Source organism: Lichenostomus cassidix, chromosome 1 (genome assembly GCF_008360975.1).
Source record: "Lichenostomus cassidix isolate B80296 chromosome 1, HeHo_3.0, whole genome shotgun sequence".
Classification (NCBI taxonomy): Eukaryota; Metazoa; Chordata; class Aves; order Passeriformes; family Meliphagidae; genus Lichenostomus; species Lichenostomus cassidix.
Window position 1 is genome coordinate 25,889,405 of NC_139479.1, and position 25,660 is coordinate 25,915,064.

The 25,660-nt window shown below is 39.2% G+C and overlaps 2 protein-coding genes across 4 annotated transcripts in view; one reads left to right on the top strand and one right to left on the bottom strand.

The window, feature by feature from the left end:
* TMEM255B (transmembrane protein 255B) overlaps positions 1 to 25,244 on the top strand; it is a 261,876-nt gene extending 236,632 nt beyond the window's left edge. Inside the window, exon 10 of the transcript XR_014850258.1 lies at positions 25,229 to 25,244. The gene's annotated coding sequence lies outside the window, so the exon portion shown is untranslated. The remainder of the gene's footprint in view (positions 1 to 25,228) is intronic.
* The window catches only part of RASA3 (RAS p21 protein activator 3), a 125,616-nt gene that overhangs the window by 76,760 nt on the left and 23,196 nt on the right, over positions 1 to 25,660 (bottom strand). For 2 of the 3 annotated variants that reach the window (XM_085053545.1, XM_085053554.1), the window contains exons 2-3: positions 13,765 to 13,882; positions 2,426 to 2,529 (exon numbers count right to left, since the gene is read on the bottom strand). In XM_085053545.1, coding sequence (XP_084909671.1) covers positions 2,426 to 2,529; positions 13,765 to 13,882 — 222 coding nt within the window. Of the gene's footprint in view, positions 1 to 2,425; positions 2,530 to 8,097; positions 8,151 to 13,764; positions 13,883 to 25,660 lie in introns of those variants that run through there. The other variant, XM_085053562.1, reaches the window with a different exon arrangement.

The following is a 25,660-nucleotide window of genomic DNA, read 5'->3' on the forward strand; positions in this document are numbered from 1 at the left end:
AAGATGCCCTGTAAAATTTCAATGTAGACAGGAAACACCAGAATTTTGATTTCTAGTGCTACATCAACGCTGACACCAAGCTATGTGTTTTGGTTAACACACTGGAGGGAAGGAATGGCATCCCGGGGGTTACCCAGAGAGGGTGAAGAGGTAGGATCGCATGAACTTCATGAAGTTAGTAGGGCCACGTACAAAGTCCTGCACATGGGTCAGGGCAATCAGAAGCTCAAACACAGGCTGGGCAGAGAATGGATTCACAACAGCCCTGAAGAGAAGGCAAAGTGTGACCAGCAGGTCTAGGGAGGTGGTTCTGACCCTCTAACACTGTTCTTGTGAGACCCTAGCTGGTGTACTTTGTCCAGATCTGGGGCCCCCAACATGAGAAGGATGTGGACCTACTGGAATGAGTCCAGAGGAGGGTGACTGTGTTGATTACCAGGCTGGAGCACCTCTCCTATGAAGACAGGCTGAGAGAGTTGGAGTTGTTCAGCCTGGAGAAGGTAAGGCCCCAGGGAGATTTTATAGCAGCCTCTCAGTACCTGAACGAAGCTGACAAGAAGGCTGGAGAGGGACTTTTTATAGGGCATGTAGTGATAGGACAACGGGGAATAGCCTTAAACTGAGAGTAAGTTTAGAGTAGGTATTAGGAAGGAATTCTTTTCTGTCAGGGTGGTGAGACACTGGCACAGGTTGCCCAGAGAAGCTGTGGATGTTGCATCCCTGGAAGTGTTCAATGCCAAGCTGGATGGAGCTCTGAGCAACCTGGTCCAGTGGAAGTGCCCACTTCACTGTGTTTCAAGCAGGGGTGTTGAAACTAGATGGCATTTAAGGTTGCTTCCAACCCAGGCCATTCTGTGATCCTAAGCCCAGTTTGGTAACAAACCAGTTTGCCTACCTGTGGATTCTGCAATACATGCAGAAGTTAACATTGCCATTTCCTGAAGAGATCATGAGAAATGCAAACTTGATCAATCATTCAAGCAGGCAAACAAAAATCTTTGTATTTTCTGCAAGTCCTTTTCACAAACTGCTCTGTACCTTTAAGGTTGCTTTAGCAGCTCCTGAGTAATTCCTCTCCAATGTCAGAGCTTTATTATTAAAACATGAACTTAGGAAACATGAAACTTAGGAGAAAATGAAAATACTTTCACTTCTTTATCTGCAATGTCATGTGTCAGACTTGTATTAAGTGGTTCAAGAGACCATTTTTCTGAGAGTTAAGCCCTGAGCAAGAAAACTCCCTGGCCTGTTGAAGGGTTGCTGCAGCTCCTGAAAACTGGTGACACTCAAGAGATCAGAAAATTTCAACAATGAAAAACTCGTCAGTTGAAAGAAGGATGGTGTTACTGTCAAAGTACAAGAGAAACTGGACATTAGAGAGATTAAAAAGCTTTTATTTTATTTTTATTTTAGAAACTAACTGCCTCCTCCGCAGGATGCCATACACACGTGAGCACACTTATGGACAAAGAGAATGATGACCTGCCTTCCCAGCTCGCATGTAAAACAGTAATTAAAGAAAAGGCTTGTGACTGCATGACAAATTACTGTAACATGAAGATACGTATAAAATATCTGCACCACCCCTCCATGGTTTAAGATACAAAATTTTACGCCATTATACAAACCATTGCTCAACATCTGACAACTTCCTCTCTACAACCACAGTCAACACATAGATCTCATTGATAGCTATAGCCATGGTAGCCATACGTGACTTATTGCAAAAGAGATGAATAACTGAATTTAAAAAAAAGTCCAAACTGTTCAAGTGACTTAAAACAGAAACTGTTCCCCTCAGTAACAGCGAAGCTTTTACAAGGCTTTTATCCCCAAAGAGATAAATGCAGTGTCATGCAATTTGCTGCAGATGAAATGCATAGCTAACAGTATCTGGAAGAGGAGGCACCTTGCCAATCTCAGACGCTGGAAGTCTTTTCGGGCTTTTCTGTAGGTGATAGCTTGCTCTGATACACTCCATAAAATTCTGCCATTATTGTACTGGGGGTACCTATGGCCAGTAGCTATTCCTCTGCCTGTTGTCAAGGTTTAAGAATGCTGCATGCAAGTGTGAGGGCCCTGGAAAACTGCAAGATTAAAGGCCTTGCGTTTAGGAAAAAAAATGCAAATGCATTAACAAATGATGTTGTCAACATTTAAACAACCTTTTACAGCCTGCTTCAGGTTAAACAGCAATCTGCATTTACTATCACAACAGACAGCACTTAACTCCCCAACTTTTTAATATATAATATGTAACATTGAAGGTATTTTTGTAAACTGACAGAAGGACAATACTGAGCAGCATTTACCATTACCATAATCAGTCCTATCAAGAGCACAACTCGTAACACTACATATGATGTAACAGTTAAAATCCAAGAGAAATGAGCTGCAAAGAAAGTAGTAATTTATGAACACATACCTATGATGGAATCCCTTCGAAAAACATCTCTGTCAAAAATATAAAATGACAGATGGCGAAAGGTCCGAGGAATTTCACAGTAAAAGTCTTCTCCATAGAAGGGGCTGAGTAAAAAAAAAACAACCAACATACACAAACACACACACACACAAAAAAAAAGAAAAATAGATTAGTGTTGGTATTCTGGAGGAGCCAGTGTGTTTGTATTACACACCCAGAACACATCACTCTGGACTGTGATGGTCTTTCCCACCAATGAATGTGCACTTTCAAGCACTGTTCCATTTTGACCCTTCCTAAATATCTTAAATGCCCACAGAACAAGATTCTTTAATGTGCAAAAATTATAAACAAGCGTCCCTTTACAAAGGGGGCGGAAACCACATTATTTCTTAATACATAGTGTCTTGAAGGGTAGAGAGAGGCCCCTGCTGCCACACAATGCTTATAGTAGACCATTAGGATAGAGAACACAAAAGCATACATATCAACAGGATGAGCAAAATACAGAATGGTCTACAGTTTTTTTTTTAAGCATTTAGTATACTTAAAATAAAATGCCTGCAGCCATTGCATCTTTTATCATCCCCCTGCGAGGTTTCTTATTGAAAGTCAGATTCAGTCAACTGATGGTAACTAAGCCTTGGAGCTGGCACCATGCTTGTTACCTCAGAGCACTATTTATTTTTGCATAGTGGAATTGTATAGAATATTTTTTTTTTTAACAGTAAGACTACTTCAAAAAAAAGGACACTATCTCAGCATGAAAAGCTCTTTAGGGACCTAAGGGGCTTTCTTTGGATCCTACGAATTTAAATAGGGAAAAAAAATATTTCAGACACCTGACAGCAACCCTTTCAGTTTCTCTCTATCGAATTATATGATTAAGGATTTACTCCCAAGAGCTATAAGCATATATCAACATTATTTATTCATTGACAGGTCTACCATTTTACACAGACCTTTCATTCCAAGTCACTCATGCTTCAGTAGATCTAAATGAGTAGATGCAATTTGAGTCACAGGGACAAATACAGCAAGCACTGCAGATACAGACTTAAAAATATATCTAATTCCAACAGGCCAAAAGCCAGCAAGTTTTTTTCTTTCCTCCTTAAACACAGACCTCCTAATTGCCTTGGCTGAGCTCAAAAATGAGACAGAATTGTGCTATAGTTTTAGTCATTATTAACAAGTTTTTATGTTAGAAAATTAGATATGCAAAAGTTACCAATAATTCCTTGGATTGACTTTAAATTTTTAAGAATTTTGCCAGGAAAGGTCATTCCCTTGTCTTCTTTCAGGATGTTTTACATCACCATACGTTTTTGTTTGTATTTCTGCCTACAGCAAAAATACACTCCCCCAGAATTACCACGTTCCCTCAAGAGCCAGCTGACAAGTCTCCCTCAAAACACACAGGCACTGTAAATTAGTTAATCAGTCTGTGTTTGAAGGGAAAATGCCACATTAATTTCATTTAATCCAGAGACATCACTCAATATTCACCAAGAACATTATTTAAGTCACTACTCCACTAGCCACAGCAAAGAGCCCACATTGGATGAACAACAAAGCCCAAGGCACACCCGCAGGTTAAACTTCAACCACTGAAATGGTTTCCCAATTCATCCATCTGTAAGTCATGAAAACCAATGTGAGGCCCACTCAGTCATCCCTACTGTGAAGGCAGGAGAGGAAAACCTGACTGCTGGTTTGACTGTTTGTCTCAACTGCCCCATCCAATTCAGCACTCTGCTACATCCCCTTTACCCATTCTGCTCTGAGAGGTTTTATTTGGAATCAAGAATTTCACAGCCACAGCTTAAGGCACAAAATACCTTAATTCCATGGTACAAGCAGCTCCTACCAAACTGGGAGCTATATGACTGTCCCAGCAGCCCCGATTCTGCTGGCAGCCCCGAGGGCCTCGCTCTGTGCACATCACTTGGTGCAAGTTTTCACGCACAGGCTTAACCCAAGGGAGCCACAGAAACGCATTAATATTGCCCAAATATCTAGTGCATTATACATGCAAAACACTTCCATCATTCTGAGCTTTAATACTCTGTTCAGCCATAAAATTGTCCTTTCTGCTGGAAGAACATGACAGATGAATTTATTCACTAATGACCTTAGAATGAAATTATACTTAATGAACTGTGGATTATATATCCAATCCCCTATGAAAAATACGAGGGAGGCCTCAGTATACTGCAAGTCTAAATGCAATATAAATACAAGTAACTTAGACCGAGCATAACTTAGTGATTGCAGGGGGAAAAGCAGGGAAAAGACAACAACTGGGACTTTTGGCAAGCCCCCTATTAATGATTGTCACTGGTGGTGAACAGAGGCAGAAGTCAACTTAGATCACACCACAGCAAAACAAACCTGAGAGTCAGAAAAGCAGAGTGGACAACAGAAGGTACCTAGCCCAATGCACGGAGTCAGAAAGAGACTAATTAACAGAAGAAATGCCACAGAGGCTGACTTAGCCATGCAGAGACTGTATCAGGTCACTATTTCTAGGCACAAGGCTTATTGGTCTGAGCCACCATCAACAGAAGAAAAGCTTTGTTCTGCTCTTGGCTTGTCCCCTCAGAGATCCTGAACCCCTTGTAGATTCACCACCTCTCATCATTCAGGTAACACCCCTGAGGTGCACCGGTTCTTAATTAATTTAAGCAAGCAGATTTCCAACACAAGCATACTCGCTCTGCACTGGGTAATTAGCCAGCTAAGTTTTAACTGTAAGGATTACACATCAAGATAAATCCAGTATGTCCCCACCCCAATCTCATGTAGCTCTGCAGAAACAGTAAGTTCTTTCTGAAGGAATCAAAAGCAACCACACAAATGCTTCCAGCTTCCACTTAAATGTGTGCTTTTTCTCCATGTATCTCTTCAGAACAGTACTCTCTTTGTCTCCTACCCAGACCTGAAGAGCAAGAGGTCGCGGCAGTCAAATCCCATGATTTATTTCCCAAGCTAACTTATCTTGAACAAGAACCCCAGGGCTCCAGAATGGTTTTTCCAAAAGAACAGCTAAATCCCTGCCCCAGCGTCTCCTCTCTCCGAAAAGCCAGAATTTGTCTGATGGGGATTCAGTGAGTACTTTTATTTTGACAGAGCAATTAATAAAAGGCAGCAACATCTGCCTACACAGCCCTCAGGAGTCTGACAACATCCTCCAAAACAAATACTGGAACTAGCCTGGCTGAAAACTCAGAAATCTTTCAAGAACCAAGTGAGTTCAGATTCAACTTACAGGTTTTGAGTTGAACTTTCTTTGTAGATTAATCAACTCGACACTCAGGAGAAATTTTCATCATTCAAAGTGGAGGAGTAACAATGAGGGCCCTCTCCCCAACCCTGGCAGCAGAGACTGCACATCAATATGATCACAAGGGAAGGGCATGGACAACACCAGTGCTGTCATTATTTCAGTTTCTTCTGGACTTCAAACAAGTGATGGGATGTAACTGCTGAGAGCAGGAGCTTTTGAGGCCAGAAACAGTGGACCTCCCCTGAAAATGCAATTCATCTCCTTCCAAGCTTCTTCAGTAAAGACTACTAAGTTTAGAACAGCTCTACTAATTTTTTTTTAGTTTTGCCATCATGGCAGCAAGAAGATTATCAGTGCAGGTATCAGCTACTCTTTAGTTATGAAAGAGGGCTTGCTCCTAATTTGCTGTCTCTTGTTTTCCTGATGGGATTAGAAATGGAAAAAGACCTGTACCATTTTTAAATCCTCGTTCCAAGCTTCCAGGCACACAAGGGCCTGACTGTAGCCTTCTATTCCACATACACTCTCTTCACATCCCTTTCTCATTTCTTTTTCAGTACATGCCCATCACCTTAATACGTTCTGAAAGAGGGAAGCCCGACCTCAGCAGCCCTTTTTCCTCAGGAAGCACAGGGCTCTCTTGCTGTGCAGCTTTTGTACAGCTTCTACCACCAACACATACACCGATCAATTCCTCCTCAGGACACTTTGCTAATATGCTTCCACAACTCTCATCACAGAAGAGATACACACAAAAAATAAAGTCAAATAGATGCATAAATGGCCCAATGGATTTGAATTTTCAGGCATACTCACTCTCCCCTCACCAAAAACTTGTTTGTTCTGAATGCTCATGGCATGGAAGCAGGAATACCAAGAAAACAAAACTAAAAAAGATCCCTCTAGGTGTTGTGTCACTTACTTACAGCTGTCCAGCCCTTCCCATTTCAAGGTATCTATTTTTGAATCTCTTCTAATGCATGTTTTGGCAATGGATGTTTTCAGGAGACAGGGAAGGAGAAAAGAAACAAAAATCACTGTGCAGATCAAGTGGAATGAAAGCAAATAAGGAAGAGAATCCCTATTTCAAATACAATTAACCCTCCAGAAAGGGTTCAAAAATCTCACACATTTACATATTTTACTAAATTCCAGAAGCATATTTGCGACTTTATTTCATAGCTCCAGATATCTGCTGATATCATCACAAATAATATTAACAGAGAGGAAGAGATTTCATAAAACAAACGTTAGTGTAAAAATATTTCTTTGGTTTCAGACTGTGTTACAAAACCCCGTGCTTGTTTCTCAATACTCAGGATTCGCTAAAGCAGTTTTGTTTTCGTGTTGGCACCAGTACTTCAGTGGATGAAGTGAAAGAGTTGCATGATGAATAATAATGAAACCCCTCAAACCAGAATTCTTTGTGTATGGATTTTTTTTAACTGCTTTTGTGATTAAAAGTAAGGACTATTAACATGCCACAGACAACTCCACATCCTCTGACTACTTTAAAAGGTTTAGAAATACTGGATTCATCCTGCTGCATGAACTGAACACCAGAGTTCACATCACCATGTGAGCAGGAAGCAAAATCAGTCTGTACAAAGGAGCACACTTGTTTGTTTCTACTACTAAGCTTTTTCTGCTACTTGGCTAATACTTTTTATACCATGCTTTGCAGCATATGTAAAGGGAGTGGGGTAGAGGAGAGAGGGTTTATTCAAAGCAGATACAGCAAGCCAAATAAAATCTGAACGCACTTCAGTCTCCTACTAGACAGAACTAGAAGACAACAGGCAAGTAAGACAGGCTGTAACAGCCAAAGTTGGCAGACATCATGGCAGCTTTCTGACACAATTTATTAAAAATAACTAATATTATATTTGAAGCACAGTTTTGGCAGAGGACATGCAACAGGAAGTATATGGCACAGGAGGCAACTTCCAAATCCAAACACGTCACTTATGCCCACTGTTGATAGTGCTGGCTGCAGTCTACCAGACACCCACTGAGCCTAAGTGAATTTTTTCTCACGTCACTGAGCAGAGACACTCAGATGTACAGTGCTGTGTTACATCCATAACCAGCCCCACTACACAGAGAAAAAATAAAGCAGCGTGCATTTTCTCAATGCTGTGCTCAAAAGAGACAGACAGACACATGAGCTATAGTTATCAACCTCACTTGACAGTTGCTGGTTTGGCTCAATGAGGCTTAGAAGGATTATGATAAATTGAAGCAGCAGCCGTTTGGCCCCTGGTCACCTCCCAAAATATTCTGTAAGACGACACACACAAACAGCAGAAGTCACATTATGGCTGCATTTACTTTTTTTTTTAATCACTCAAAGCAGCCTACAACACCAACAATTGTTACTCACATGGGTGGCTTTTCATGTAGATAAATGCTCTCATTCATAAACCCTGCCTTGAGTCTCAAGGTTCACTTCATTCTCCTTCTTCCATTAAGTCTTGCTTCCCTTACTGGCACCCTTCCCAGCCATATTACTTCCCTGCACAACCATCCTTGGCTCCAATAATACCCCTGACCAGGCTGAAGTTGTACCCCCACCAATCTTAAACCCTTCCCTTAGAGGCTGGGGGTACTCCAGAACTGAAGTTTATTGTCATTAGGAATTCAAGCCATGCTTAGATGCTGTTATGTGCAGAAGACAGCAGACCCTGGGAACATGGGGGAGTGAAGCTGCAGAAGGCACTACAGCACCCACCTCAAGGCCTCTGGGCTGGGGAAAGCTGTTATTTCAAGGAGGTGAGCTGGCAATGCAAGAATGTAGAAGCAGCTAATGGAGCTAACTCAGATACAGCAGCTAATTTTGGCAACGCTCCAACTAAGGGAAACAAGTTTGTGTTTAAAATTTGAGAAGTGGCCTGCATCCAAGATGTTATCAGAACATGAGAAGTTTAGCTTTGCAGCCATAAACTCCAAACATACGGGGAAAAGTTATTGAAGCAAACATAGATTCAGAAAATAACAACATTAAATATGGCAGTAGAATAACTTAAAGAAAGTTCTGCAAGCTACTAGCTGAATTTGTTACCTGATCTAATTCCAAAAAAAAGACAGAGCAGCCACTTATTAAAGAGAACATAGCCTTAACTATGACTTTACAGAACATTTCAATATACACTCACAAGCACACCATAGACTTGTAGCTCTCCACTGCTATGTTCACCAGAGACTAGCAAAAAAAAAAAAAAAAAAAAGGAAAAAAAGACTGGGGGTGGGAAAGTGCCTCTGGCTTCATTTGCTGTTTCATTCAGGCTTTGATCACTATGTTTAGCACGTGAAAAATTCCTCTGTGAAATAGTGGTGAACTAAATAATCACACACTCAAGATGCTTGGCTCACCTCTCTAAAGCACACACTGTCAGATATTTGATTCTCAGCGTACGACAGATTTCGCCTTTATTCATATCCTTGAAACAAATTTAGAGATGTCACATTCCTTCCATTCTTCACCTATGATTTGAGAAGCTGCCTTGATTTCCTGTTGCAGCTGACACTGCCCTTTAAGTCAATGGGCACATTTGATGCAAACTGCAAAGGCAAAGTCAGTCTTAACACCAACAAGCCAAGAAAGTTCATCCTCAGGGATATATCTGTAGCTAGGAAACACTCCTGGATGGTGGAGCCTGAAGTAGGGAAAGCTACTAATGGGGGAAGATAAGTAGTTTATTGAGCAAAGGGAATTAACAAGCAAAATTCTTGTCAGGCTGTTTACTTGCAGCTCAGAACTAAAGAAAATTTGTAGATCTCTGCATTAAAAAAAACACAGTCTTTCTAACATGTTCCTTAGGACATAAAATACATGAGACCCTTCACGTACATCTTTGCTAGGTTATATGGAATGGATCCAAATCTATTCAGAGTCTTTGTAGATGATGGTAATATAAATATTGAATGACAAATACAAAACAGAGAAGCATATTAAATCCTGGCTCTAACTGACCTCTCCCTCCTATCTTATGACTTGCATGTGACCTTCTTAGAACTTAGTAAAAGCTTGTGCCAAGGAGTTTACAAAAACAGTGCTGCTTGAAGAGTTCAAGATTCTCTCCCTGAGAACCTGGATTTCTTGCTCTGACCAACTCACGCATTAATTATTCTTACCCAAAGATCACTGGAGAAGTGGGATGATTCTGAACTACCCATATAAACAGCACTTCCATGTAACTCTGTGGTTTCATAGGAAGGCCTGCCCCAGTGGTAACCAACCTTTGACTTGTTTCAGTCAGACACTACTAAATTTATCACAGCAGCCCTCAAAATCTTCCAGCACAAGGCAGCAGTGCCCACCATCCAGTCTAACAACAGCCAGGTGGCTGAATGACAGGAATGACTTAAGTTCCAAATTGTAATTTATGAGCCCCACCTGACTGCTGAACAGAGGTAACGTTCACTATGCTGGCTGCTCTTAGTTTTTGACCTGCAAACTTAGATAAAGGGCATCAAGTTCATAGATATTCTCTTCAGAGCACTGGTAAGGGCACTTCACTGGACAACAGGATGTGCTGGTTCAGTTCTGTTGAGTTTTGAATGATTCATGCATTGTTGATTTAAAAGGTTACTGCTCTCAGCTGTCTTCTCATGCTTCTGCTAGAGTCTAATAAAAAAAGAAAATATGTAGCAGAAGATTAGGACAAAGCTCAGGGAGGCAAATTTTTACACTGTCCCAGTATAAAACAGGAGATGATGAGTCAGAGTCTGAAAGTTCTATCACAGATATTCCAAGCAAGCCAGAATTGGACATTCATCCAAGTCCCTCTGGGATGGAGAGAAAACTGCTCCCTTTTTTCCATTTGCCAGTTCTATTTAAGCTTTACACCAGGAGAAGGCCTGCATGGAAAAATATATATTTATGCAATGTCTAGTAGAAGCGTAATGAAGCTCAACTGAGAAAAAAAAAGTGTGTGGGGGGGAAGTAATTCCCAAATACACAAGACATTGTGTCAATTACAAGCCTTTTCATGCAGATGAAGAAAAAAAATATTCAGAAATGCTGCAAAAGATGGGCTTCTCCAGGATAAATCTGAACAAGAAGACATCGTTCCAGAGTCAGTAGTGCTAGCGCTGCATATGAAAGACTTCATAATTCAGATTTTCACACAAAGCATCTTGTTTTCTATAGACTACATAAAAATAATTTTTTGAGCTTATTGAAAGATAAGGGAGTTATCAGCATTAGTAAAACTACAAGCAATTCTTAAAACTTATATATAGCAAGCCAGCCCCATGCCAAACATGAAGTGATAGGAAGTAGAAAACAGGCATAAACAACATATCAGAGCCAGTGCTCTCCCCTTCAAACTGTAGGGGAGAACTGTGTCAAGCTGCGTCACCCACTCCAATGCCAGCCACGCAGAGTTTCAGGCAGGAGTCAATTAATTTAGTCAAGCATTGGCCCAGCTTCACATCCCTGCTCCCAAACATTGTGTATCACTGCAGAGATACCTCAGAAAAAGGGACCAACACATGATTCACTAGTAAGCTGGCACATGCCTGGCAAAGGAGCACTGTACATGAGAGAGGAATTTCTCTGCTGCACGGAAATTACACAGCCCATAGGGACCATAAGCCTCACCTGTCCTGTAACTCACTAAATGGGTTAAATCAAACAAATTTACAAGCAAGCATTACAGAATGCCACAGCATGACTGGCTCCTCAGCTCATCCCAGAATCCTACAAAAAACAATTGGCAACTGCAGTAGGGAGTGATATCATTTGAAAAACATCTTCTTCTGGAAGTCTATCAAGGCATTTATTTTAAAAGATGTAAACATAGTCATGAAAGATAAAGCAGCTGTTTGAGTGTGCCTCACTAGGTAAGAGCAATTCCTACCCACAGACAAGGAAGACATCCAAGGTTTACCACTCAAGTATTCGGGATTTTTGTCCACTTTTCTTTCATGCTCCAGAAATACAAAGACAGGGAAACACCTATATGGCTAAATACAAAACTGGCTTGATAGCAATGTCTATAAAGTCGATATTTAGAGACTGTAAATCAGCAAGTTTTCCAAAAATAGCATTTGAAAACAGAAGCTCACACATGGAGAAGGTAGACTCCCACTGAAGACAGGAATTCACCAGAAGAAAGAAGGACCAAGGAGACCTTTTTCAGCAAGCCTTAGATGAAAGAAAATAGGTCTATAATGGGATTTTGAGATCTGGACCCACCACTGTTTCGAAGTTGGAAGATCCCTATTATTTAGCTGGGACTGATTATATAGAACCTATGAAAGGCCATCAGCAATAAACACAAAAACCAACACAATCTACTCCAGTGCTTCAGAACCTTTACAGGGATTTTCCTCACAGTAAACCTAAACCCCAACTTCCTTCCCCACTGCAATATGAGTTCATTATTACTTGCAATATCCATACTGGACAGACAGACCAGTTCCCTCCCTCTCAAGTTTTTGTTTTGGTGGGGGAATGGTTTGGGGTTTTTTGTTTTGTTTAGTTTTTTGACTTACAGATTTATGTCTACTCTCATCCCTCTTCTATAGGATAAACAATTCCAATATTTTAACCTTTCCTCATCAGTTAAGTTTTCCAGACCTCTGACCATTGCTCAGCCCTCCTCTGAATTCACCTCAATTAACAAAATGAACTTAGGCCCAGCAGGAAACCAGAAACCTCTCCATCTTTATAATAAAATCTAAAGACAGATGGAACTTTTCCCACTGAAGGAATTATACTTGTTGCTTATTTTTATTACCAAGAGTTAATTTTTTTAATAGAAAAACACTTGGATTAATTCAAGGATATGATATCAACTATTCTCACACATCCTCACTTCCCATCTTCCATTTCTCTGTGAAGCACTAATGAGCATCCAGAAAAAAACAAAACAAAAACAACAAAACCCACACACAAAAAAACAAACCAAAAAAAAACCCCAAAAACAAAAAACCCCACCAAACAAAAACCCAACAAAGCCAAACCCCAAAAACAGCAACAAAAAAATTTGACTTACAAAATCACTTTTAGACAAACAACAGGGATATTAGGTTTAGGGACACTCTGTGTCAGCTACAGGGGTAATGGAGGAGGCATACAGACCAATTTTTGCTTTTTGTTAACATAGTATACTACAAATAGGAAAGCATTAGCATCATCATTCAAAAACACCAAGGCTTAAAGATGACAAAAATTTATGTGAAAGAACAATTAAAGAGACCTACAGGAATAAATCCCACTCACATTCCTGAACATGTCAGGTACTTCTGAGTGGTTGGGAGTGAGGTCTAGAGATCGTTTCTGAAGTACATTATTTGCAATAACAAGACAAATAGCAAATTCCTAACATATTACTCAAATTGGGAAAAGGGTGAGAGTTATCTCGTAAGATAAAAGTTATAAACTTGATTGTTCTTTGATGCTTCTTTCCTCTCCACTAAAAAAAAGAAAAAGCCTCGCTTACCAGAACATACATACATGCCCAACCTAGTTCCCTTTATTTTTTTGATGTCTCAGGATTTCCAGGATAAAGCATTTTAACTTTTGCTACATGCTTCTGATTCTGTTTCAGTGTACATTTGACCTCTGCAATCTCACAGGAAGTGTCCAAGATAATCAGACAGACATATTATGTTCAAACCTCTCCTTTCAGTTACAGCCTCATGAAAGGGAAAAAAAAAATCCTTAACTCAACCCCCTGGGGTAGCCAGACCAATGTAAAATTCTAAGCACAGAAAGATGCAAAATGGAGTTCAGTGCTCCCTTTTCTCAGCTGAGATTTTAAAAGCTTAGGGAAGCTCAAAACAAATATTGCAGAAAGAAAGAAGCATTGGTTGTACAGTGCTAGGAAAAAAATTAATATGGGTTGCCTTGGGGAAGGCATTTTCCCATAAATACAGATAGGAATCATGACATTACTGGTTCTACCACTAGTGTTTTTAAAACTGGAAGAAGAATCCTATTCATCCTCTCTTCTCCCCTCAAGAAAGTATCTTTGCAATATTAAACAAACCTAGCAAACAGAGAATGAGAAGAGTTAACATTTATATATGCATGTGTTACCATAATGACTTCTCCACTATTTTGGTCCTGAAAACCTCCTCCTGGTCCAGGTTTACAGTACAGTAGCAATCCCTCATCTTGTTTGGCCCCGGATATGTAGGAAGATTTTTGGCTTCACCTAAAGACAAGAAAGAAAAAAACCAGAAAGATTACATATTAAAACATTATCCATAAATTAGTCATCTGTCAATTACTGCAGTGTCAGCAACATGGCTAAAGCAAAGTATTACATTTTCCTTCTCCCATGTGAAGTCTCTATTAAACTTTGCAGCAGTCTCCTGTTTTCAAGGCAGTATGCCCTGACAGTCCCTGAGTTTTGAGCTCAGCTAACAACTGAACTGTCTGTTGCATCCAATTTATTCACATGTTTTTGGATGCAGACAGCCTCTTCCCATACTTGTGTTTACGTTTTGATCAGTGTTCCCACAAGATACCAGGAACACCACACAACATAGCAATCAAGCTTTTCAATACAACCCACAGATTTTATCCTAGAGCCATTACCAGAACACAGCAAATGAGGACTGACCCCTGGCTCCACCACTCTCCACAGATGTGGAGATGGAAAACAGTCACTGTAGTTACAGCCAACAACCCTAGATCACAAGCTCGACTTCAAAGCACTCTGATGGGATAATTAGCACTTGTGAAGCTGCCTAAGGTCCTTGCACAAAGGTACCATGTAAGTCGTGAATATTCTTCATTATAAACATTTGTTTCAAAACTACAGCAAGGAGTAAGTATGTATCCTATATTTAACAACAACAAAAAAAAAAAAAAAAAAAAGGACAGGACTGAGAACTCAGAGTCACCAAGAGATTAACAAACCCAAGAGTATGAAACAAGAACAAAACCACAGTTTTCCCCTCTATATATCCATTAACAACCAAAGCCAAGCACTAAATTTCCTCGTCTGACGGATAAAAATCAAAACTCTCAAGAAACTGGGCAATGCCCCTCATAGTTTTGCTAAAGCAACTAATCACTATGTGGATGAGTGAATTAATTCTGAAGACAAAACTAAGACCTAAATGTAAGTCTACAATGTTCATGGTCTTATTTACTATCACTCTTCCAGTACCTGGAGGTTATTAGCACACACCATGGGAACTGGATCATTCTCTGCTGGTAAAAATACAAGGAATAAAACTAAAACTAAAAATACACAGACCACGGGAACACAGGCTTGTTTGCCAGTACAGAAGGAAACTCCAAATGATGGTAACAAATATAACTTTCTATCCAATGAATGCAGCTCAGCTTAAGAGCACTTTCCTAGACACATTATTTCCCAGTCTCCAGCTCCCAAATATCTTCATGCTATTAACAGAATCACCTTGCTTTTTTTCAACCGTACCTTCAGAGAAGACAAACTTTTTCCTTTTGGCAGTTTTGTTCAACAGCAATCTGATGCACGTGTGTGTAAATACTGAAGATACATAGCAAGGAAAGTCTAAGCCAACCTGCATCCTCAGCTATAAAGGAAAAGCACAAAATGACACAGGACTCCATGTCTTCCTGCCTGTGATCACTTTCTGGCACACTGTTTACACACTTTTGCTAACTGACCCATGACATGCCCTTGGAAACATCACACATCCACACCTCTCACGAATGGCTTGAATATGGGTGATCATATGTGCAGATGTTTTCTAAAGCTAACCACGGAGCACATAGAGAGGCACTAAAAAGGGACTTGAAACTGTTGCTTAAGACAGTAATGCCTCGCTTCAGAGCTCTTCTAAATAAGTTGGTTCTCTCAGCTCAGCTGATACAACTTGATAGCATTCTTCCCACTTCCTTCAGAGTTGTGAGACACTGCATTAAAAAAAGCTGTCTCCACTGTAATTTGAAGGTGTGACTGGAACATCTGTTGGCGCCCAATGTGGCATTAATCTAAGCTGAAGTGTTAGCAATAGTTTAACTGCAGCCACTCTAGACAAAAATATGCTGAGGATTATTGATGGCTCGCTCAGTCTGCACTGAAATCTATCCTGCCATACTAAACCTTCAAGTTTTATTCTCAGTCTCAGTTGAAGCAAGTTACAAATCAAATGCACTACTCTCAGACAGACTGAGGACTCCAAGTCAGTCTCCTCTCCCCAAGCAATCAGACTTCTATTCATTTTTCTCACATTAAAGTCACATGAAACCAGCCTCTTTTCTGGATAACTGGGTACAGTTCCCCAAAGAGACAGTGTCAACAGGAAGCATTTCAATAGCAGAATGATAAGGAAGTCTTCCTCTGGGGATGGCACACTGTTCTCACAGTTCTTCCAAGAGAAAGACACAAAACTTTTCAAGCTCAAAATCAGACCAAAATAATAACACAGCTTCCCTTTTTCCGCACTCTTCCACTTCCTACTTCAAGATAAATGCATTACATTAGACCATATCTCAATTTTTCATCTTGATTTCCTTTTTCTGATGTGCACAATATTCACTTAAGCACTTAAAGGTAATAGTTATGTCAAGCACTCTAAGAATCATATTTTGAAAACTCAGTTATCTTCTTTGTTAAAAAACTTACAATAGGACAGCCCATAATACTGAAACCTAAATGCAGTGTGAAGGAAAACACCATTTAGCATCACTAGAGAATGGCTGCCTGCACAGACTGTACAGCAAATTAAAGGTCACCACCATCACAATGTTAGAAAGTGGGGCACAGAGGGAAAATAGAGGGAGAAGACATTTTACAGTATTTCCTTCTTCAAAATGGAAAAAGACCCTGAAAAGCCAGAGACTAGAACAAGGGATTAATTGACCAACCCAATATATTAATCATGTTGCTGACTTGAGTAGCTTACCAAAAAAAAAAAAAAAAAAAAATACTGTTTCTTCCCAACACCGGCAGCAGCCAATGGCTGTTTAGATTCCTCCAGCACTGAGCAGTTGAGAAAGAAAAATTTGTCAAGCTTTCAAGCATAGCTAAAGACTCAGCTCTCTAGCCAGACATTTTATGTCAACAAATGCGCTCTGTTAGAGCTTCAGTCGCTCTTTAGATTCCTTCAAGACAAAAAAGTTCTCTCTGTGGCACTGTTTTGCCATCTACAATGAAGCTGAACAATTTGATCAGTATTTTTTTGGTTTTGCTACTACTGAAATGAAAAAAAAGGAAGCACAGAATACACAATACAGTCATGCACCATTTCCATTTTCTCAAAAAACAGAGCTGATGAGATCATTTATTTTGGGCAAGAATTCAATCACTTAACCTATCTGTGTAGAAGAGATTTCATCAATTGCATTTTCAAAAGCCAACTCCACTTTTTCCCCCCCTTCATATTTGTGAAGTACCTGTAATGCTAGAGAACTTGGAGAGGGTTTGCAGATGAAAGGTCAATATACTCGCCTTCAAAACCTTCCGTTTTCCACTGCCACTAAGAAGAAATGGAATGTTTCTTAAGATGTCTAAGACCTTGACAATTTAGACTACACAAGCACTTTGTTTTGGAGCATAAGGCTTCCATTTGGAGGCACAGTAGCAAAATAATCTGTCCAAGTTTGCAATAGCTTTTCCCTCTATCCCTGCACTTCTCATGTACATGGGTCCTAATTTAACTGTGTGCTGAACTCAATTTAGCACTAAGCACTTAAACCCAGCAAAGCTGATTTCAGCTACGGAAAAGTTAACATTAGGTATTTTGGACAAGTCTTTAAAAAAAGACTATACAATTCTGAGTATGTCACTGGCTTGCTATCTTCTCCCTATGAATTACTACAGGGTCACCAGGGTTCAAAAATAGACTACCACAGCAGCACAAATAGCTTAGCTTGAGCCAGGCACAGGGAATGCAACAAGCTGGAAAAGGATGAAGGGAAAACCCAAAGTTGTATTCATCTTCCTTGTTCTTTCTAATATTGCATATTCCTGTCCTGCTAAAACACTGGCAATAAAAGGAAAGCAAGGAAAAAAGAGCACATATGGCAGGGAAGGCCACTGGGAGCATAACTAGTAAGAACTGAACAAACTTAAGAAGATGCATCTAGGAACAAACAAATATATACATACATTTCCTTAAGGTTTTGCCGCTTGAAATTTTTTGAAGCATCTAGTATTTTTAATTGAATTTAGAGACCTGCCACTGCGTTATCTTTGCTTCTCACATATTTACCCAGATGCAACTTGCTGAAAAGTAGAGAATTCATGACAGCCAGGTACAATATCTACTTTTGGCAACAAATGTCCTGCTCTTGTGTTGCCAAATACTGGATCAGCAGCACACATCTGCCAATCTGAATGCATTAAGGAAGACTTTGTAATGCATTAACAAATTTAGCTTGTGGTTTTCTAGCAGCAACATATTTGACCAAGATGGCATGAGAGAACCATTTCTCAAACTGTTTCAGAAAACAAACAAGCAAACAAAAACCCACCTCCAAAAAATAAAACAAATAAAAGCAGCTGAGCTTTCAGTGCCAGAGCATTTGACTTCAGGGAGCATGCTGAAAGACTTGAGTACAGAAACAAAATATCTAAAATCTGAAAAGGGCATCATAGCCAAACCCAAAACAATCCACTTTGTTACTGCTATATTCAGGAAAACACTCTTCAAAGAAGCTTGTAGGGAAGCATTTCAAGAACAAAAACAGAGCAGCAATGTATGTAAAGAATGAAAAGCTTCTCCAGTTCTCCTTTAAGCTCTCTATCTCAATAGAGATGCTGGAAATCTTGAAAAATTATCTCAAGCACTCCTTTCAAGTTTTCTTTCTTCTGAAAAAGCATTATTGCTTGAACATCCACAGATCAAGCAAAAACAGAAAAACGTGTGTACACACAGAGCTCTGATTATCACAATTTATGCCTAAAAAGCTCCTCATGCACAAAATTCAGCATGTATGTAAAATATGCCAGCAAGTTTCTAATTAATATTTAATTTTACTTAAAACAGAAATATAATACCACTCAATGTTGATTAAAACACACAGAAATACCTAGAATTTCATGCCTATGCATTAAATTTAAACTGAACAGAAACAGTTGCTTTAATGCAGAATGCTGAGAAAGCAGTTCATTTTCTTGTAAATGAAAGATCATCTTTTTTGTAGATTAGATGGGGATTACGGGAAGGATGTAAATGCAATACCTCAGGAGGAATATATTGAGAAAGTAATACCCTTTAGTAATGACATGGCCACAGTTAAAAAGACCTCCATTCACATTAGAAACCAATTTTGTTACCAAACAGCTAATGTGATAATTATATTACATTAATGTAATGTTTGAAAGCAGAATAGATGGTTACATTTGTATATAATTCCTAAATGTAGATATACTGTGTTTACCTCTCAGAATAGAAACTTTTAATTATTTTTTGCCTTTCCAAATAGGAAATAGCAATGAAATAAAACAAATTTTAGAAGTGAAGTTCCAAGAACCAGTATGTAGCCAGTGTGCAACTACGGAGGTGAGTAAGTAGCTTAGTGTGCTTTTGTAGTAAAATTAAAACAATACTTTCCAAGCAATATATGCAAGTGTCAAAAATGTTCTCTTCCCTCCACTTCTGCATATAGTTCTCAGCTTGAAAATACAAAAAATACATGAAAACCATAAATATCTAATAAAGAAAATTGATATATTAAAAAAATTATTTCCTTTAAAACAGATGTGGCTAGAAAATCAACTTGTCCAACAATCTCTGTTTTGACCATTGGCATTTATGTACACATGCATACACACAACTTTCCTCTCATGGAGAGACAGATTGCATTAGATTTCTAAACCAGGTCAAAAACAGCCATCTGTGAAGAGATTTTGATGATCTGGAAAATGAGATTTTTAGATGACCTGTTCTTAATCTAAAAGCCTTTGCCTGCCAGCCTCTTTCCACGTGAAATGGTCATCCCATTAGAAGTCCCAGGGAAAGCACTTCCTCGACAAAATAGTAACAAGGACATGGGCATTAGCAACAACCCCTAAGCAGCTCAATACCACAGCCAGTGTTGCTTCAGCAAGGAGCCACCAAGGAAAGCACACTACGTTAATTACAACTGTTTAGACAAGAGTATCATGTGTGGAAACCCTCTCGGCTTCAGGGAAGCAGCATCAACCCCAAATCTTTTGGCATGAAACTGAAGACCAGCACCTCTACTCACAGCCTAGTGACAGGAACATTTGGCACCTGCTAAAATCCCATCTGCACACTGTCTACTTCACCAGTACACCCAGTGCCATGCTACAATACTACCTCCCTTTCCACTCACATGATTAAACTTACTCTGTACCAGTTAGGAACCTTCATACAGATCCTTCTCTGATCTGGAGCCTGTTCTGACACAGCAAACAGGCCTTTCTGTCAGCTCTAACAATTGCTAAGCCAAAACAGCCACAGCCTGCATGGTTAGCAAACTCAGACCTATCACTCAGAATGGCAAGTAGCCAAATTCCCTTTTTCCTAAACACATGTGATCAGACATTCCAGTTCTCCTTTTGGAACACTGAAAGTCGAATGAACTGTCCATACAGCTTGCTTTATTTTTCTGGGTGTAACAGAAGCAGCTGAGGATATTTTCACTGGAGAGCAATGAGAAGCTGCAGGCTGACAGTCTTACTTTTCTTGTAAGAAGAATGAACACAGAGAAGGCTCAAAAGATCTTGTCATGATCTTAAGTACTTAAGTGCTTACAGCACAAGGGCTGTTAATCAAATCCCAGGGCTGAGAGGAAAGATGCCTATAAAGCAAGTTTCATGAGAGCTGCTTGCAAAATTAAGATTTTAGTTTGTACAAGAAGAGAAGCATAATTCTCCTCAACTTTTTAATATAACTGGTTGCATGCTACTTGCCAATATTGTGGTCAACAGCAGGCATCAGGTTTCTCTAAAGATCCCCTTAGAATAGTAACTTAATCCCACAAAATAAAAAATACACAGTCCAGCTGCTTTTTAAGAAGACTGAAGCTATTCTGTGTAAAAGGACACTTTGAAGATATTTTAAAGTAGAATACTGCAAGGAAAAAGGTGTTCTCAAGGAGTTTACATTTGAATTCAGTTTTCCTGTGGCATTCTGGGGTTACCATTCAAAGTTGCTTTGATGTGATTTTTTTCCTATTTCTGCAGAAAAACTGATGAATTAAGTAGGCTGTCTCTTCATCTGTATTGATACAAAGTTAGACTCAGCTCCACATATATTATTTTTCAATCCAGCTTGTGTTTTGAAGATGGTACTTGGTACTTTGCATCAAGACACATCTCATACAACTTCCCAGCTGCATTTGATAGAAACTTGTGAGGTTTTTCCTACCAGTTTCAGTACTGTAGGGACTGGCTACAGGTTTTTCTGTAGTCTCTGAATTGTGACCTTTGTTTAGATTGTGGCTTGTGCCGTTCTCAACAGGTTTTTTGGTTTTATTTGGGGGTGGGGCATTTGTAAGCGGGAGTTGTTTGGTTTCGTGGTTGTTTTTTAAAAGAGAAAATCAGCCTCCTAAAGTTATAAAAGACCTTCTCTCAGCAAAGTTTAAGTCACTGAACATCTGTTGTGGGAGGCCATGAGGGAGAGATTCAGGCTGCAGGAGGGGCAGAGTAGCTGAGAGGAAGTGACTTTAAACAAGCTATTCCATCATGGAGCTGCACTGAGCAAACAGCGAGCACTTGCAGTTATTTTTAGAAAAACAGTATGAGACAGGAAATACAAGCAAATGATTTACAACACCAAACAACAAAATCCAACAACAATTCAAGTGTTCCCTTTTGAGAGCCTCTGTACTTCAGGATAATTTAAGATTGCTGCTCTGTGGTAAGGAACCTAGTCATTGCTAAGGAACGAAAGTAGTGTTCTCAAAAACATCAGCATAAGCAAAAAGAAATGTCTGTGAATATAAGCTTTTTTTTTAATTTATATTATTCACAGACAAAACCAAAAGTCACATCACAAAAAAATAAGGAAAAGGACAATTTTTATCCAGGTACATCCCATTTTTTTTTTCTAATTGTAGATCAAAAAGCTACAGCTGTGTGGAAAAACCAACAAAACACAAGCAATGAAAAAGGAGTGATGCTCTCTGTCTTCCAGGACACTAATCACTGCTATCACAACAAGTAACACCAAAAATTTTTGGAGTACAGTAAGATGAAAAGTAGAAATCTGCCAAAGGCTGTGTTTTGCTTAGATTAAAAACTTCTAACCAAATGGAATAATTGCTGAAAAGCCGAAGTTTTACTGGTACTGTAGCTTTACTTGCTTTAGAATTACGTATTTAGAAATGTCTTCACCAAGCAGAGTCTCACAGGATCAAGTTAGATCAGGTTCAGTTTAGTCCTTTGGCCACACAGTGTTCAAACCACATAACCTAGCTATTGAGAAACTGGGTGATTTTGAGCACGGAAATTCAAGGCAATCTTGAAAACCATCTAAGATTTAGGAATTAACTGAGAAAAGAGTGTCTTCCTCCACATCTAAAACACTCTTCCTAATACAAAATTATTCATCATAAGGGAGAGAACAAGGCTTTGATATCTCCTCAGCTTGCTTTATGTTAGTCTTTCTTCAAAAACAGTGTAAATAAGTACTTTACTACAATGAGATCTCATTCTTTTTTTCCATTTAAATATTCCTCATGTGTTTCTTCACAAACAAGCATCCTGTGCACTATGGAACAAGATAAAAGGAAACCCTTTAAGAGAAGTGTGATCATAACCAGTTCTCAGTCTACATGTTTATCAATGGGTTTTGAATGAAAAAGGGAAATCAAATTTCTAGCTGTAGTCTTAGATGGCTGACAAATGCTATGTTACAAACTCAGCTCTGAGATAACGACCTTATTAAAACCATCCACAGCATTTGTTTTACTTTAGTTTACTTTAGGTAATTTAGCCTTTTTTTACATAACACTTTTTCCAGTAGAGTGAGCCCAAAATAAATTTCACTTGGACATTCCTAAGGTTGGTGCCTTTAAATGATGTAGGTGACATTAAACACAAATTTATTTCAGTGTTGAATAGCCTGTATTGCACAGATGCATGACAACAGTGCACAAAAATTTACATAAATTACGCTAATTTCTTGTTGCTAGCTTGCAGTTCCATTAATGAAGCAAAACCAATAGCATCTCCCGCTATGACATTTTAAGGTACTTAAAAATATTTGAGCTTGACTATCAAAGCAATCCCTTGCCAGCTTGCAGTGCTGGGTAACTGAAGTCTTAAGGCTGCAGATGCAAGGATACACTGGAAGTGATCTACAAACCTACTGATTTCTTCATGGAAAGTAAGAGGACAATGTGCTTCTACTCTGATGCCAGACTGCCTTAGCTACTGCCACCACTAATTTTGGCCCAAGAATTTCTAGAAGCAGCTACTTCCAGAATATCCACACACTAACAGAACTGGACCATCATCATACAAGATCCTAAACATTCCATTTACCATGTCAGCAGGCTTACTAAACAAGTGTTTTTTCAAAAATCTCATCAGCACAGGATTTCTGGCTTCTTGTTGAAATAAAATTTTCACTTAGAAAATACAGATGAAGACAAACTGACATAAGCTTAGGGAGGAAATGGCAATTGTAGCTACTACTGTCTTAAGCCTTGGAAAGTTTTTGACTTGTAAGCTAAGAGTGTATGAGATTATTCTTAAAACAAGCTGTAAAGTTGTTTACAAATCCAGAGCAGTATTTGGGACTTGACTGACCAGCATTGAGCAAAATTAACTGTGAAAAACAAACAAGAAATCCCCCATCTAATTTCCCAGTGTCTCAGGTGGTGGCTGGGGGAATAATCTTTCAAGGAAATGAAGTTCACATGCACAAATATCGAAGCATTTACTTGTTCTTGCTTCATCTGTAGTCACAGGATCAGGTCATCATCTCACAGTACATTAGACCCAACATTCTCATCTCTGCACACAGTAACTGCCAAAATACAGGGTCATGTTGTCTTCCACAGGAAGCCAATGCAGCAGGATTAAACAAACTTCAAAGAAACACAGGCCTGTTCTATTCCAGTGGACAGTCTCACAGAAATAAGAGCAAAACTCAAAATTAAATTTTGGTTGTAGTTAATCAGCTAGAGGCTGAGTATTTTTCAAATCTGCCAATGTTTTTTGGAAGCTGAGTATTCCCTATGAGCTGCTCATCCACACCCACCAAAATCATCCAAAGTTGAATTTTAGCGTATCTGTTCAACCACCACATGCATCTGTCTCACACAGAATGAAAAGAAAATTAACAGTGTGAACTAATATTTGTAACAGTGGATACCTGTGACAATCAGCTGAAAACTGGAGACAGAACAAGACCACCACAAAAAGCTTCGCAAAAAACCCCAAAATACCACTATTTGGACTTCCTATAGATAATTCTAATTTTCTACACTGGTCTGCACCTCCACCTACTTCACAAGCATTTTTCTGTCAAAACACTGTTAACAACTTGCAACTTGAAGAATGAAGCTGTTCACAAGAACCAGAATCAAAGTTTAATGTGGAACATTAATTCATCTTTCCTTCCATTCAGGTTTCCATCTATAAACTATGAATGAGTTTAACCATTTATTTCAGCAACTTCCAATCCTTTACCATGTCATAACCCCATTTTGCTCCCAAGACACAAACCAGACATTGCTCCTGGGGATATTGCTAAGATGCAGTATTTTGCACAATTTAGGTGCCTGCGTTAACATCTACCATTGAGTCTCCTGTGTAAGAGTATTTGGGCCATGAATATAACACGTTTTCAGAACCATAATTTGTTGCCCATTGACTACACGTGGAGCTTAGCCAGCTGACAGCAACATCTGGGTTATGTGTTTACAACCACCCTGTATATATTTTCTCCTCTCTCTTCCTACTTCCTACCACACATTTTCAGCATTAGTTTGTTTTTCTAACTGCTACTTCCCACAATGAATCATCATCCCTAAAATCTTCTAGTACCAAGATAAAGAACTTCAAGAGCCTTCATAATAGCATATCACATAGTAGGAACTGGAAACTCTGCTACTGTCCTAATGTTGTATGAAACCTCCATTAAATCTATCTGTACTTCCAGATACAGTTAACTCTGCAAGGAGAGTTTCTTCCCTAAATATTTAAATTCTGATTCAAGTATGATGATAGTAAGCCATCCATATTAATAATTTTTGTTATTCCTACTGCTTCTATAAATCTATAGGCTTTACAAAGTTCAAGCTACTACCACATTCGCCAAGGTAGTTTTTGTTCTTAACAGCATAAAGAAGCTAAGTTGAAGCAAGATGTATTTCAGCACATTGAATTACTTAAAATTCACCTGCCTTATAGGCAAGTCTTTGCTAGTTACCATGAGTCCCGAATTTAATATGCTAATTTCAGTGGGACTCCAATAATGTCAGTTACCATGACTATAAAACATTTTTCAATATAATGATGCTACTGAACCCAAACAGTGAGCAGTAGGGGAGTGTGTAACGGGTAAGCACACATCAACCTGTGGTGCGATTTATTTTTTAAACAAGATTTCAAACAGTGACTAATCTGATTGCCCAGAGAAGAGGAACATCACATGAATCCTGGCCTGAGGAACAAACCCAACGAAAAAAGCATGACTCATTGTGCAGGCAATGTGATGAGAACCAAATGCTTGATCATCCAACTTCAGTAACTATGGGAAGAGAAAACACATTTACTTCTTCACTCCACAGCAAAAAGTATAGATAACACAGGCACAACACTGCAGAAAAACAAGCAAGAAGCTGAGTATAGTCATTTATTTACAAGCAACGATCAAAACCTCAGACTTCAGAAGTTCATGTAGCTGCGTGCTCCAATAACACATCATTTGATATATGCAGCTGAGATTTTGAAAAACATCTAAGCCAAAATTACAATATTCCCCTGCAATTACCACAAACATTCATATGATTAAAATTCGTATTGACAGGAAAATGTTTAACTTCTCATGAAGTGTCTGCAATCCTG